A 14899-nucleotide genomic window follows, 5' to 3' on the forward strand; every position below is an offset into this window, starting at 1 on the left:
ACAGCAGATTCACTGCAAGTGGTATCTGCGAGAGGAAAGAAAACAGCAAAGATACATTAACAGATTATGCTGCACCATATAACAGTACTATGCTACTTAGTGTAAAAGACTACACTGCAGTTGAATATAATTTCCTGTTCAAGAAGCAGGTTGGAAACAGTCAAGAACAATGTGACCTGTACATCTTTCTCTACCAATTGATTATCCTAAGTTTTTAGGTTTTACCAGTGCATTCAGTAATGTGTTAAAGTGTAAAGGGTAAGGCTTTGGGAATAGTTGCAGATGTATTTTAAATGAATCTGAGAAGGTCTGGAGGAAAAAGAAAGACAATGCAGCTCTACTGCACACAACAGTTTACTAACAGTTTTATTAAAACACCCTTGAGCAGGGAAGTTTAAGTGTCAATTCAGAAAGTATCAGCAGTTCACACAGGCTCTACCACAAGGGCTTAAAACAGGAAAGTCACACAGTACTGCACAAACAGGCTGCATAAATAGGTGCTGTCACCAGCCCTTCTTCCCATGTAACAAACTCATAAACAGTTCAGTATCACTTAGTGTGAAAAAGGGAAATCTGAGTTTCAAAGGAGGTGAGTGTTCTAAGCCTGCACGACAAGAAGGGAGAAAGGGGAAACAGTACAGTAAAAAAGATCACAAAGTAGGCAAAGTGTCATTCAGGATCCATCACAAAAGAGGCTGAAGAACATTGTGAAGAGCTGTGAAAATGACACATTATCTCAAAACAGAAAAGACAGTTCAAAAATGGGATTTGATTTCACAAACTGACAAGAACAATCAAGGAGTCAAAGATGCAGAACTGGGAAAGATGTGCAAATCAAAGGAAGAAGCAGACTGTACTGAAGGGGAATTGTTGCACAGATACTGAATTTGAAAAATAGAGATTATTTGTATTCTGGTATTCTTAACCATAGTTAACACTAATCTTAGTTATTTTCTTTAGTTTGTTTTGCTTTGTTTTTTTACTAAAGGAAAATAACTTAATCAGAACTTATTGGTGCCACCTATTAAACTGAGACATTTTAACAAACTCAGGTTTAGTTTATGCCATTCAAGGATTCGTGAAGAATTCAGAAAAGAATAAAGATGAGTCATATGGTTTGAAAACAGGCCCTACCAAAACTCTGATTCAATACAAAGGGATCAAAACCACTGTAATTACAATATTAAGAATTTTACACAACATTAAACAGGTCTTCTGGGCATTACCAGCTTCCATTCTAAGTGAACACTTAATTGCCAACACTCTAGAACTCCAGAAAAATCAGCAATTGGTTTTCTGAAAAAAGATGCGTTGCAAATTTCCAACGTCTCCCAATTATCACAGACTTCCCAATGAAAGAAAAGCAAAATGAAATATAGTAAAACATAAAAAATAGCACAATGCTTTCAATTAAGGTTTTCACTGCTATGCAGTATTCCAAAACCTCGAAAGAGTTTTCTTTATATAACCTGTGTCATGGAGAAACTACTGACTTATCATAATGCTGAGGTGATGTCCATTCAGGAGTTGGTTATATGAAGTAATATTCAAATGTTATTTAAAAGACAGAATATTTTAGGTAACGTTTTTCAGGGCAGGAACTGACTTGTTTCTTGTATTTATATACAGGAATGTAAATACCGAGTATCAAATAGAGACATCTGTCACTTTGTTACAAGCTAATAAAAGGGTACTCAAAAGATTAAATTAGAATTCCAACCCAGTTTCAGTAGCTTATAAACAACCATGTCAAATGTTTGAAGAATTATCTAAAATCTCATTACCAAAATACTGCTAACATCTGTAAGTAAAAGGTTCGTAGCACTCGCTAAAGAAAAGATCCCTTCATCCTGACAGAAGTCTAAGCTCATTAATTGCTGTAAATGGCAATACAACCAGAAACAGCTGTTCCTGAAGAGCTGTAAATTTTTTAAAGTCATAAATGTACATAAAAGCAAGCATAAAAGCACACACAATGCAGCATTAGAAAAATTACTGCTACTTATAGGGTCTGCAGGTCCCAAAATAAGTCAAGCGGATGCACCCCTGCAGAGCACCAGTGACTTCCAGTAATAATTCCCAGTTGCTCACAATCAAGACTCCAGTCCAAGGCACAGTACAAGTGCATCCAACCCCCCAAAGACTGACCCGACTGTGCATGTAAACACAACCTGCCCTCTGAACCACAGGCCGTCATCTTTCTGCTACTCCTTATCTCATCTCTTCACATGCCATACTTTTCAAAATTTACTATTTGCAAACCTTAAAGGCAGCAGATAATAAATATGCATACATTTGTACACCAGTAATACGAACTGCAAACCAAAGAACACTTCTAATTTTAAAACAAGGGGTTTAACAGCTCTTTGGGAAGCGCTGGATAATGTGGATGGACTTCACACACACTGCACAGAAGCTGAGCAACAGCTCTTAGAAAGAAGCCAAGATAAAATCTTCTAAGCCCCGTGCACACTCTCTCCCTCAAACCAATTTTTCTGGAATCTTCAGATGCTCTGCCTCCTGCTACAGAGCAGTGAAGTATTACTACATCATGCAATGCCTAAATCCTAAATCACCATCTTCTCCTTCCACTCAACTTTAGTCCCTTTTACTCATGTAACTTTTTGTTTTCTCACCATGAAGGGACATTTTGTCACCTTCTAACTCACTGTTCCATTTTTTTCAAGGCCTCTCAAACGAGAATTTTTCAGAACTGACCTTTGGCAAACTCAGTTGCACCAACACTAGAGGTGCACTCTAATATCCAAGACTACAAACTTACTAACCTTTCATATTTTACAAATTACATGTATTAATAATCTGATTTTTCAATGCACTGTCTGAAATAAACAAACAAACAAACAAACAGTGGTACCTAATGCAAACGCTTTAATCTTATTACTAAAATGAACAAACTTTTGAATAAAATGTTTCAGGAAAACTAACAAGTTTAAGAATAAGCAAGGAACAGATATTATGCTTGATATCCCTGTGAAGAACAGTGATTAGAGCACCAAGGTAGCCTATTTAAGCCAAATATAAAAATCAAGTCTATTTATTCATATAGCATTTTTATTATTGCTGTTTAGAAGTTCTTCTATTTATCATGGGTTTTTTTCCTAGACTTGTTAGCAGATCCACATTCAATAAAGCTTTAATCTAAAAAAATCTGTGAAGTGACACTTCAGCATTACCAACAAAATTGACCCATGACTGCTCAGATACCAAGGTGCTAAGCCTGTTAGCAGTGGCTCAATACTAAATTAAACTTCCCCAAGGGAACATCTTACACATACAGCACTGAAAAGCTGTTCATGCCTGCAGAGTACATGAGTTCTACTTCACAAGTTCAGGGCTGAAATCATATCCATGAAGTTAAATTAAAAAAAAAAAAAAAGAACCTGAAAACAACTCCTTTTAAAGTCCTCTCTGCAAGTCATAGGATCATTGACCAGAGGGAATTCAAGTGACGTCTTTCAACTTCAGTGATGCTATTCAGAACCTACACAGTCAGCAGTGAAACAACAGTTTTTTTGGTTTTTACCATCTATTCCAAAAAACCAAAACGCCTGAAAACATACAGAGGGCTACTCACAGGGTGACAACAGAAAAGAGGTAGAAAAATAGTCTTGTGGCTTCTAGATGCTGAAACTAAAGGGTAAAAAACTTCCATATTTGTCACAAATATACTGGAGGAAGAAAAAGTTCCATAGCATTTAAAAATGACCCAAGGATTATATTCTTGTGAGAATCACAGCCAAATTTATTTTTTCCAGTAGCTCAGTGTCTTCCCTGGCTTTCATTTCTGGGCTTCCTATCTGTTATCCCGTTCCTTCCTCTCCTGCCCCTCCCAAATTCTGACAGAATTTCATCAATAGATGCCTTAACACATTTTTTTTTTAATTCCTACTTTACATAACTTAGACAATGTTATAAAGTGTTGTGGACTTCAAGCTGGCTGAATAAGCACAGTATCAGTTTACTGGGGGAGCTCCTGTTCTTTGCCTTAAGTTTGCCTAAAAACGTTCATCAACACAGACTTCGCAAATATTCACCAACTGGCACAACCTGTTTACAGCTCAGAAGCCAAGATTTTTATTGGCAGTTCAGGAGAAACGTTGTCCTTTAATCCAAAGCATTTAAAGGGTTTCCTAGACTTCTTTAATGCAGTTCAGGATTATTTATATCCTGAGGGATTCTTCCTTTATTGTGGAAGGGAGTATCAATAGCAGGGCCAAGTGACTGTCAAGTTACAAGTGAGTCAGATATAGTCTCCAGCATGTTTTGCAGCATCAACAACCCGAATTGCCTGTGGCTGTGGTAGGTACAATCCAGCAGCAATATATAAAAAGTGGTCTTTCTGTGTGTGGAAAAAGCCTAATAAAGTATAGCTACCAAACCCAAACTTTCAAGCTACACAAAATGTTAAGATTAAAAAGAATGGACACTCCAAAAATCACTTCACTTGAAAGACGTGGGGTTTATTCTTAGACACACCTGAAACTTAACAAAAAAAAAAAACAAAACAACTCTGAATAGGAAGACAAGCCATAGTTTAAGCTTAACCCTGGTTAAAGTCACTTCAGTATTACTAAGGAAATACAGTATTTCACACAGTGACCAAAATAATGTAGCTACATCATAGATCAGGCAGAATATATTGCTTCTAGCCCTGTATTTCCCCAGAATACCTGAGCTGGTACATGGAAAGATCTGTCTGTTCCAGATTAAAAGACGTTGGTGCGTGCCAAGTCTTTCCCACTTCACTCAGCACATTAAGGCAATCTCTGCAGCCAATCTTTCTGACACTGCTGGTGTTGAGATTACTTAGGCCACTGACAGGGAAGAAACAGAATAGCTTTTATTGGACATTAAAGGCCCATTTCCAGGTCTAATCTCTAAAGGAAGTTGCTTTAAGTGGCAAACACGGTGCTACAAAGATGTTGGAAGAAGGTAGTGTGTGACCAAGCTTTTAACGGTTGCACACCATTGGTCCATTGCCCCAAGCCCAATGGACAATACACAGCTCAAGACCTCAATTTTTTTAGCAGTTAATTTGATTTAGACATATTTCTTTTCAGAGCTGCAAACACACCATCCATTTCCAGTATCACATCCTAATGTTAGCTTCTAAACAATAAAAGGGACCTTGGGTAGGTTATTACCCTGTCATGACCTCAACCCTTTTTCATGTGCAGAACAGGGACAATATTTACCAGCTCACAAGAGCACAACAAGATACGTTCTTACAGTCTTTGGGAAAGAAAGAACATGTTTAAGTAATTTATATAATCAAGTCAGCCAATAAAATTCTTACTGTTTCCAGGAGTTCCAACTTTTTTATATTTTAATTACCATTGGCCTGCAAGTCAAACAACGTGCCTATTTTCTAACGGTATCCTACTCAGAGGTTCCAACTGCGTGACCTTTAAGCACAAGCACTTTTCACTCCTCTTTTGATGTAGATCCATGTCTTTCATCATTCCTTCCCCATCACTTCAGTCTTTACTCCCCCATCCTCACAGTGCTTGCTCCTCCAGAAGCAGAGGAGTTCGATCGTGACAAGGACATCGCACAGTAGCACCTTCCCTGTTTCTGCTGATTCTGGCAAAGAAAAAACATGTAGGAAGCATGGGAACAGCCAGCTCCCTTTGCCCCCATGGTCTTTCTGTAGGGAATACAAAGGAATAAACAAGCTCAGGAAAATAGAAAATATATAGTCCAGAAAAGGAGAAGGATGGAAAACTGGGAAATGTGTCGCTAAATGAACTGGCTACCAGTGAACAAAGAACAGCACAGTGCATTTTTTTCTCCCAATTACAAGTTCACAAATGGTATTCCACGGAGCAGGGAGAACAGGCTTGGGAGGGAAGAGGAAAGGCAAGGAAATTAAGAGAAAATTGCTTTCGAGAAGTCATATATTAGCTCAAATCACAAAAAAATATTTTTCTATGAATACAATTTTCTGTCACCATTTCATGTAATTAAACCGAAGTCATAAGAATTTCATGCTCAACTACCATTCAGACTTAACACGTTTTAGGAGAGGGTACAATTTTCTTTAGTGAAACACAGCTAAACACAGGCAGTAAAAAAGGGGAAGGAAAGCAAAATAATTCTTTTAACTAGAAGGAAAATCATAGCAATGTTGAAAAAACCTTATGCAAGTGTAATTTATGAATTACAGTAGGAGAACACTATTAAGCACACCTACAATTCCTTCTGTAACACTGCCAGGTAAGCACTGATTCAACACCCAGCTACAGGAAAGCTGCAAGATCTTCATTGCTGGATTCAACCTTTTGTAGGTCCTTCTGACACAAAAGATGGAAATGGTGGTTCCTCAGGACAACAGAGACACAGAGCTGGAGCGGGCCCAGCAGAGGCTACAAAGAATTAAGGGACTGAGCGTCTTTCTTATGAGGAAAGGCTGAGGAAACTGGGCCTGTTCAGCCTCGAGAAGAGACGACTGAGGAGACCTCACTGATGTGTATCAGTATCTCAGGGGAGGGTTTCAGAGGATGGTCCAGGCTCTGCTCAGTGGTGCCAAGCAATAGGACAGAAGGCAAAGGGCAGAAACTGATGCACAGGAAGTTCCACTTGAATATGAGGAAGAACTCCTGTCCTGTGAGGGTGACTGAGCACTGGAACAGGTTGTCCAGAGAGGGTGTGGAGTCTCCCTCACTGAAGATATTCCAGAACCATCTGGATGACCCTGTTTGAGCAGGGAAGTTGAACCAGATGACCCACTGTGGTCCCTTCCAACTTGACCCATTCTGTGAGGAGGCAGAAGTAGACCAAGAAATGGTTTGGCACCAAAATGCCCATTTCTGCCTCATCTTGCTTCCTCAGAAATACCAGAATTACTGAATCCGCCTTTTCTGGCACTGATTGACAGAAGACAGTCCCATCTCCTTTAAGATATGAATAAAACCCACAATTTAGATGTTATTAATCTCACTCCCCTAAAGTTTCCCTTTCATTGCTAAGCCAGATGCATTCGTTAGATGATGAATACACTGAAGTTTCTGAGGTATGCCCACCACAAACCATTCTCCCTTCAACTACTCAATTTTTATTCCTCCCTGTTGTTAAATAGTTTAACCACATAAAAACAGAATTCTACTTCTACCATAGAAATGGTGAAAAAAATAGAATTACTTTTTAAAAGTCTCTCTCCTTCTGCATCAACAGGCCCTATCTTCCTTTTTAGATCACATAGTTAAGGAAACTTACATATTCAAATTGGCCTCTGAGAATCACTTCCAAAATAAAATCTTCCATTAAACTACCTGGCTTAAATAAGCCTGCCGAATACTTCACACTCGTACATGAACCCCACAGTTTGAACCCTAGACCATTTATTCCACCTGTGGCAGAAGCCCATCAGTGGGCTGGAAGACAGACCCTGTGAGTGCCTTTCAGTTCCTGCCAGCTGTTACAAAACTGAACTGACTATCTAGATATTTGTCATGATAGCAGTGAAATTATGATTTCATAACGGAATAACCAGTTTTTTGTTCAGCTAAGAATCAAAGTACTTAATAACTTCTCTGCTAAATAGCAAACAATTATTTAAGATGGTCTTCCGGGGTTCTTTATCTTTGTTTTATTGAAAAAAAAATGGTTTGGTGGTTCTTGACTCCAGTAATTTAGGAACAGTGTTAGATCAGCTCTGGCTGGAGAAAATTCACCAGAGGCACTACTGTTCAAGTGAAATGAGTCAAAACAACGGAATAGTGTAGCTAAGATGGGTGCACCGTGTAATATGTTTGTGGTGATTCCTGTAGAATTCTGTGGCTTCTGTACTACAACTATAAAGTTTAAGAGCTGGACATGAACCAGAACACAGATCATCCCAAGAAAACACAATTTATCTATCCAAAACCAAGATTGTTTAATACCTTCCGTCTGTGCTGTTTACCTTTTCCTAGAAAACACTACTCATAGGAAAAACTTGCTAAGTCAACTCTGACAAAAATAGCTTATCAACATTACTTCTGGCATTATGTAATGGACTCATCATCGTATGCTCTGACAGATTATTTTAGAACTGGCTATACCAAAGCATCCAGAACTACATTCTTTGACTCACTAGATGTTTTTATCTTAAGCCACCTACTATGAACACAACAATACATTCACCTTTTTTTTACCATAACTGTCAGATCTCTGTTCCTGTAAGAACACAGAAGAAATGTTGCTCCAAGCTGTGAAAACCAAATTGATCTGCTCTAATAGTATAAAGTTTTAAGCAAGATGTACTCCATCATTAAAACTAAACTCTTTCAGTGAAAACATCCACTCAGTAATGACAATAAAAAGAATGGCAACTGAAATGAAACGTTGGGGGTGTTTTTGTTAAAATGTTTAGTCAGTTTTCAGATCACAGGGTACCTAAGATCAGGTGTTACCAGAACCAGTGTAGTGATACAACCACAGAGAAAATCTCCCAGTGTTGTTATGCTTCTGTGAGAAAACAAGCACCTTTACTGGTAGAGATAACATCCAGCACACCTTTTTTTCACAGTATCTGCATTTCCACATTGCAATGGATCATACACAAATACTATTCATGAAGTGACAAAGTAATAATCAACATGATTATACCACCAGAAAATGACAGGATGGAGGGGAAAACTAATCAAAGGTAATCGTACCTGAAAGTTAAGTTCATGACAAGTCATTAACACACACACACGGGCATCACGGTTAAACAACATTTTCCTTCTTTTTGTGTATGTTAGTCTCTCTCATCAGGCAAGTCTTTGGGAACAAAATTTTCACAGAAGTTCCAGCTACTGGCAGGATGAGCACGACTGTTCTCTGGGAGATGATCACTGTCCATGATGATCTATATGCTCACAGTAATTAGCAGTATTGCAACCATGGCCTAAATTATAATAACTTTTTTTTCTTTTTAAGTCTCAACTTTATTAATACCTTGTTCTTAAAATACGAGTGTTTTTTAATCATAGTCTTAATGCACTCCCAACTGGAACCAAACCTTTACACATTTCAAAACATTTCTCTGAATACACATCTAACAAATATTAAAGTGTACACAAAAAAGCAGCCTGAGCATGGCGCATTAGTTTCTGCCACAACTTTAATTTTTAAAGGAATGCCCTGCTTAAAAACAAAAGGAAACCCATTTTCGACCCCCAGGCCCTGTGAGGTCTAATGTGAAATGTGATAAACAGCTGGCCTTGCTGTGAAAGGGTTAAGGACGAAAAAATTTAAACCACTTGCACTTCTCCAGCTGTAAAACCAAAATATTGTCAGGGTCTTCCTGCAGCCAGGGCACCGGATAATTTAGGCTAAAACAAATGTTTATTAAAAAAAAAAAAAAAAAAGGGCGTTGATTTCTTGGCAGCGGTGAAAAGCAGGAGACAACCCCTAGTGTCGACGTAAAATACTACAGGACTCCATACTGTATCTCCGGGTTAAATTTTACGGCAGTAAAAAGGGAAATTTAAACCGTCATGATCGAAAAAACAGAGCGACTGTCCCACACACGCACCTGGACACACGGCATACCTCCCCTCAAACCATCCTATTTGGAAGCGCCAAATCCCAGCACCATCCCCATTAAAGAGCACATCACCCAGCCCGTGGGCTACGTGCATTCACAGCTTTGCGGGCCCTGCACACCAACAGCACAGCGCTGCTGCTGCACCGGGGGCGGGGGGGGAGAACCCCGCGGAGCTGCCAAACAACCCCCGCACGGCACCGGGGTTTCGTTTTCCAAACAGCTCCCGGTGCATCTGGAGAGCAGACGAGGCGCAGTCCCCCGGGAGGGGGGCGGGGGGGGAACGCGAACCCCCCGGGGTGCCGGGGAAGGGAAGGGCCGAGCCCCAGCGCTGCCGGGGCGGCGGACGCAGGAGGCGGGGAAGGCTGCGGGGCTCCGTGGGCGGCGGGGGGAAGCGGGGGCAAGCGGGGGCCGCGCCCGCCCCCGGGGAGCGCCGTGAGGGAGGGAGGGAGGGAGGGGAGCCCGGCGAGGAGGACGTGGCCGGCCCGGGGGCGGGAGGAGCCGGGTCAGGGGCAGGGCAGCGCCGGGGCCGCGGGGGTGGGGGGCCCTCCCGACCCGGTCTGGAATATTCCGGCGGGGCGGGAGCAGGGGAGGTGGGAAGAGCGAGCGAGGGAGGGAGGGGGGAAGCGAGAGGAGGGTCCCTCACCATGGCGGCGGGTGGGCGTCAGGCGTCTTCCCCCGCTGATGAATCCGCCGAGCCCCGGCCCTCGCTGTGCGTCGTCCGGCGTCGCCGGCGCCGTTGCCGCTCCCCGGTCCCGCTCCCCCGATCCCGCTGGCGGCCCCGCTCCCCGATCCCAAATCCCGGCACTGCGGCAGAGGCTCCGCTGACCCGCGCACGGAGCGAGCGAGGGAGGGACGGAGGGAGGGAGGGAGGCAGGGAGAGAGGGAGGGGGCGCGAGCGGCGCTGGCGCGGGGCGGCGGGGGCGGGGCCTCCCACATCCGGGCACTCCGCCGCGCCGGAGGGCGGGGCCGGGCCGTGACGTCACCGCGAGGGAAAGGGGGGAGGCGGGGAGGGTAAAATGGCCGAGGGGGGAGTTCGCGGAGTCGTCAAATCATCAATGTTGGAGGAGAGCTTTAGGGTCGTCGAGTCCAACCGTGAACCCAGTACTACTGCCGTAACCCTTAAATCATTGTAGTCCCTAAATCACTCAACCCCTAAAATGCATCACCCAGCGCCAGATTCAGATGTCTCTTAAACACCCCGCAGGGATGGTGACTTCACCACCTCCCTGGGGCAATCTGTTCAAATGCCTGGCCACCGTGAACACTGAAAAATTGTTTTTCTAATAACTAATCTGAATCTATCTAACCTGAATTTCTAATGTCTAATCTATCTGGCCTCTCTCAGCTTGAGGCCGTGTCCTCTGATCCTCTCACTGCAGGCATGGTAGAAGAGACCGGCCCCCAACTCACTACAACCTCTTTTCAGGCTGTTGTATGAACTCCCTTCTGAGCCTCCTCTTCTCCAGGCTAAACAAACCCATCTCCCTCAGCTTCTTTTCATAAAAGTGCAAGGAAAAGGCATTTTGAGGGACTGCTTTGCTGCCAGCAGATCCTCTTTACAAGGCCTTGTGTGTTGAGTGTTGCTACAGAAAAAAAACACCTGAGTTTTTTTGGTTTGGTTTGGTTTGGTTTTTTGTGTTTTGATTTTTGTTTTTGGTTTGGTTTTGGTTTGGTTTTTTTTTGCTATTACCCCAGAACTAATTCTGGGTGATAACATATACTTGTTTTTTTCTGTACAATTTCACAAACGATCGCGTGACCTGGGTCAGGTCAGCTGCAACTGTGTGGCCACAGCAAAGGCATGAAAAGTCCTGAAAAGCCCCAAGGATGGGGATCCCTAAGCATGAACAAAGGAGCAGAAATAAACCTCTGAATAGTAAGGCTGAAACACCTTAATAAACTTGAGGTTTATTGCTCTACTACAGCTCTGCTGTTGACAACAGTCACATTTGCTCCTTCAGGCCTCTTCCTGGGGAAAGGCTCCTGGGGGAGCTGCCAGAGCTGTCCTTGTTCTCCCACACACCCTCTGCTTAGGCTGGTCCCCCTCAGCCATAAGCTGTATATATATTTATGTCACATATATATATGTATTTTTATAAGCTGTGCTGTTGGAGCCCTTGCTTCTTAAGCTTTCTTCCTCGTGTGACTTCTGCTTTCTGCAAAAGGCAAAAAAAAAAAAATCTTGGCAGGGAGAAAGCTCAGCACAAGCACAAGGAGCCTTTGGAAACCTAGCTTTGAGAGGTGCCTGCTCTCCCTGTGTCCTGGCTGTTATTTTCCCTAGTTTTTTAATATTATATTGCAAGACGCTATCCAGGCTTGAAGCTGTTAAGTAAAGAATCACAGAATCACAGAATATTTAGGGTTGGAAGGGACCTCTGGAGATCATCTAGTCCAACCCCCATACTTAACAGATTTTTAGAGTACTGTGTTAATAGTTAATTATACAAAACTAAAGGAGTTGAGCAGGGATGAGATAATTCTTAGAAGTGTATGCATGTATCTTTGTGGTTTCATGACAGTAGTTAGTGCTTTGTACCTTGGACAGTCTACAAAATAAAACAACTGATACAGCTGAATGCAAACTCAGATTAAAGATGTAGTCTTAGTAACCCCTTTGAGGCAAGATTTAGGGCAATGCAACTGCTTGCATAAGTAAGGCTGACCCTCAGGGAGTGATCTCTATATATTATGAAGTTTTAAGTAGGCCAAATGACGCCTTTAAAAAACTCTGTGAAGGATAAAATAAAATAGTGAATAAAGATGGGTTGATTTCACATTCCCTTTGCTGTTTTTCCCTTTCTGTGCTCTCTCTGCTGAATGTGTTTATTTTGGAGCACCATGACACAGCGCATAACACTGTGACAAATGAAGTAGTGATGTGAAAATAATAATTACATATAAAATATTGTTGTGTTAAAACTGCCAAAAAGAAGATTTGGTACCATGTTGATGTTGTTTTTCAGGCATTTGCTATTTGGCTTGCAACAGCTAGACACTTTGCCAGGAAAATGCAAATTAATTCTGCCAACTTCAAGGTGAATGACGAGCTAATTTGTGGGGGAAGGGAAGACTGGATTATTGCTTTAAAACCAGGCTAATTTTTTAGGACTGTAGCTGAGAGCATGAGCTTGCCAGTCTAAAATGGTAATTTCCTCTCCCTTCAGCTCCTTCTGGAAAAGGAACTGCCTTGTCACTGTTGCCCTATTTGTGGGAGTCTGAGCTGATCTAAGATTAGCAAAGGTTACCTTAAGAGTTCACGGAGGAACCTGGAATCTTGAAATCAAATGCTGATGCACAACTGCTAAGATGAATTGGGAATATCCCATATGGATGGCTGCTCAGGAACCTGGACAAATGAAGGGTGACCGTGGAGTTCAGGAACAGATCAGAAGCTGTTCTCATCTAAAAGATTGAAGCAAAGCACAGCAATAAACGAGCAGTTCTTAGAAATTGTTAATGACTGACGAATGTTCTTTTCCCAACTGATACACAGCAAGGGGGGGGGCTTGAGCAGGAAGAACCAAGCGTGGATCAGGGAGACTGCACAAAAAACTCTGGCAAAAATAAGTAAATGAAGAAGGTGGTGATTAGTGAAACTGAATGGTTTTGTACAAGGTAAAAACAAAACAAACACTGAAAAATAAGTGTAAGTTTTAAGTTAATAACAAATCAACAAAACAGGCCTTGCCAGTAAGGACCTGGGCCTGGCCACAGTGACAGGTTATACATCAGAAAATGGTCTGATCCAGGGAAGGAATTTTCTGCCTGTTTTATTAACAGATACAGATGGCTAGGATGTCTCTTCTTTTTGGGGAAAAAAAAATCTAGTTGATAAGATATCTAGGAATAAAATATTCCTAGATTTCGCTGAAGGCTTGTATTAAAACTGACTGGTCTCTAGCAAAAAAACAATAACTTAAGATCTCCAAAAGAAAAAGGAATTCTGATGTAAAATGGTCTTGCTGCTTACATCTCTGTCATTACAGCTGTGTCTTGCAGCTGTAAACCTGGAGTAAAATCAGCTAAGTTGTGGGCAGCTACAATTTCGATTGCATAATGTAATAAGAATAAAATAAACAGAAATGAGGAATATAATACCTTGATTTTTACCTTTTTGTGTTGAAAGTAGAGAAAGCCAAGAACATGTGAAAACACAATTTTTATCTTTTAATGCAGTTATGTCACTGCTAGTAGTTTTGAACCTCTAGATGCAGTACAAGGATGAGCTAATTTGGTTTTAATTCCCTTTTCTGTTGAGTGAATGTGCCTAAGTTGCTTTTCTTTTGTATCTGACTTCTAAAGAAGTTAAAAATGAAAGATGAAATTTGTTAGTAGGTAAGAGTCTGCAGAAAACCATGACTTCCATTTAACACTTTGCATTATATTATCTGTATTTCTGGCTAATATTTTTGCAAATATGGATATGTGAATGGTTTTTTTAGAGTAAGTTTCAGACAACACTGTGTTTTGTCACTTTCTGATATTAGTAAAGCTCATCTGCAGCATAGTTACAACCATTGCTACTTGGATCATAACATCATGGAATTGTTTGAGTTGGAAGGGACCTTAAAGGCCACTTAGTCCAATCCCCTTGCCATGAGCATGGACACCTTTAATCAGATCAGTTTGCTCAGGGCCCTGTCCAATCTGACCTTGAATGTTTCAAGGGATGGGGTATCCACCACCTCTCTGGGCAAGCCCTTCCAACATTTTACCACTCTCACTGTAAAGAACTTCTGAATCTCCTCGTAATTGGAAGCTGATTTAGCTACAGATAAATAAATATGTAAACACTGTACCTGTTTGGGGTCTTAAGTGTTATTAACCATAATGATGTGACTTGTATAGTGCTTGACCTAAGGTATGGGAAACAGCCTGCTTATGTGTCTGGGCTCCAGCTACAGTTCTTTTCATAGCATTTGTCTTTGAAAGTACTATTTGTGATGCCTTAACTGTCTCTAAGTTTTGAGGTTTTTTAATATAACGTGTCTTTGATCCCCTGAGTGTATCCTGCTTTGTCTTGCCTTGTGCTGGTCTTCATATAAACATCCCTTACTCACAAACCTTGCTGGATGCAGTTTGTATGAAGCATTCACCTCTCTGTTAACCCAGTGTGAGGGCTGCCACCTAATTAAATAATCTTCTGTCCTGACCCTTAACAGACTGTAAGCAGCTTTTCCCAGCAAGGCAGGTAAACTCCTGGGACAGTGCAACAAAGCTCAAAAATACACAATTTCTAAGCACATGTGTGTATTCATATGTGTTCCAGTAGTGCTTTCTAAAAATAAACAAACTCTTATTCTTCTGTAATTCTGTAAAAGGAAGACAGGAAAGCAACCCTTGTGAACTGGCTTTGAGGGAAAG

General features: G+C 41.4%; 1 protein-coding gene and 1 long non-coding RNA gene across 2 annotated transcripts in view; one reads left to right on the forward strand and one right to left on the reverse strand.

The window, feature by feature from the left end:
• Positions 1 to 10431, reverse strand: part of PPP3R1 (protein phosphatase 3 regulatory subunit B, alpha) — a 39535-nt gene extending 29104 nt beyond the window's left edge. Inside the window, exon 1 of the mRNA XM_027694876.1 lies at positions 10179 to 10431. Coding sequence (XP_027550677.1) covers positions 10179 to 10181 — 3 coding nt within the window. The 5' untranslated portion in view covers positions 10182 to 10431. The remainder of the gene's footprint in view (positions 1 to 10178) is intronic.
• Positions 10432 to 12492: 2061 nt separating this feature from the next.
• On the forward strand, positions 12493 to 12985 carry LOC113973142. Its single transcript, XR_003536152.1, has 2 exons — positions 12493 to 12570; positions 12700 to 12985. It is a non-coding gene; the product is annotated as an uncharacterized LOC113973142 (long non-coding RNA).
• The last annotated feature ends 1914 nt before the right edge of the window (positions 12986 to 14899 follow it).

The sequence above is a fragment of the Neopelma chrysocephalum genome, unplaced genomic scaffold, assembly GCF_003984885.1.
Source record: "Neopelma chrysocephalum unplaced genomic scaffold, ASM398488v2 Primary Assembly neopelma1_99, whole genome shotgun sequence".
Taxonomy (NCBI): Eukaryota; Metazoa; Chordata; class Aves; order Passeriformes; family Pipridae; genus Neopelma; species Neopelma chrysocephalum.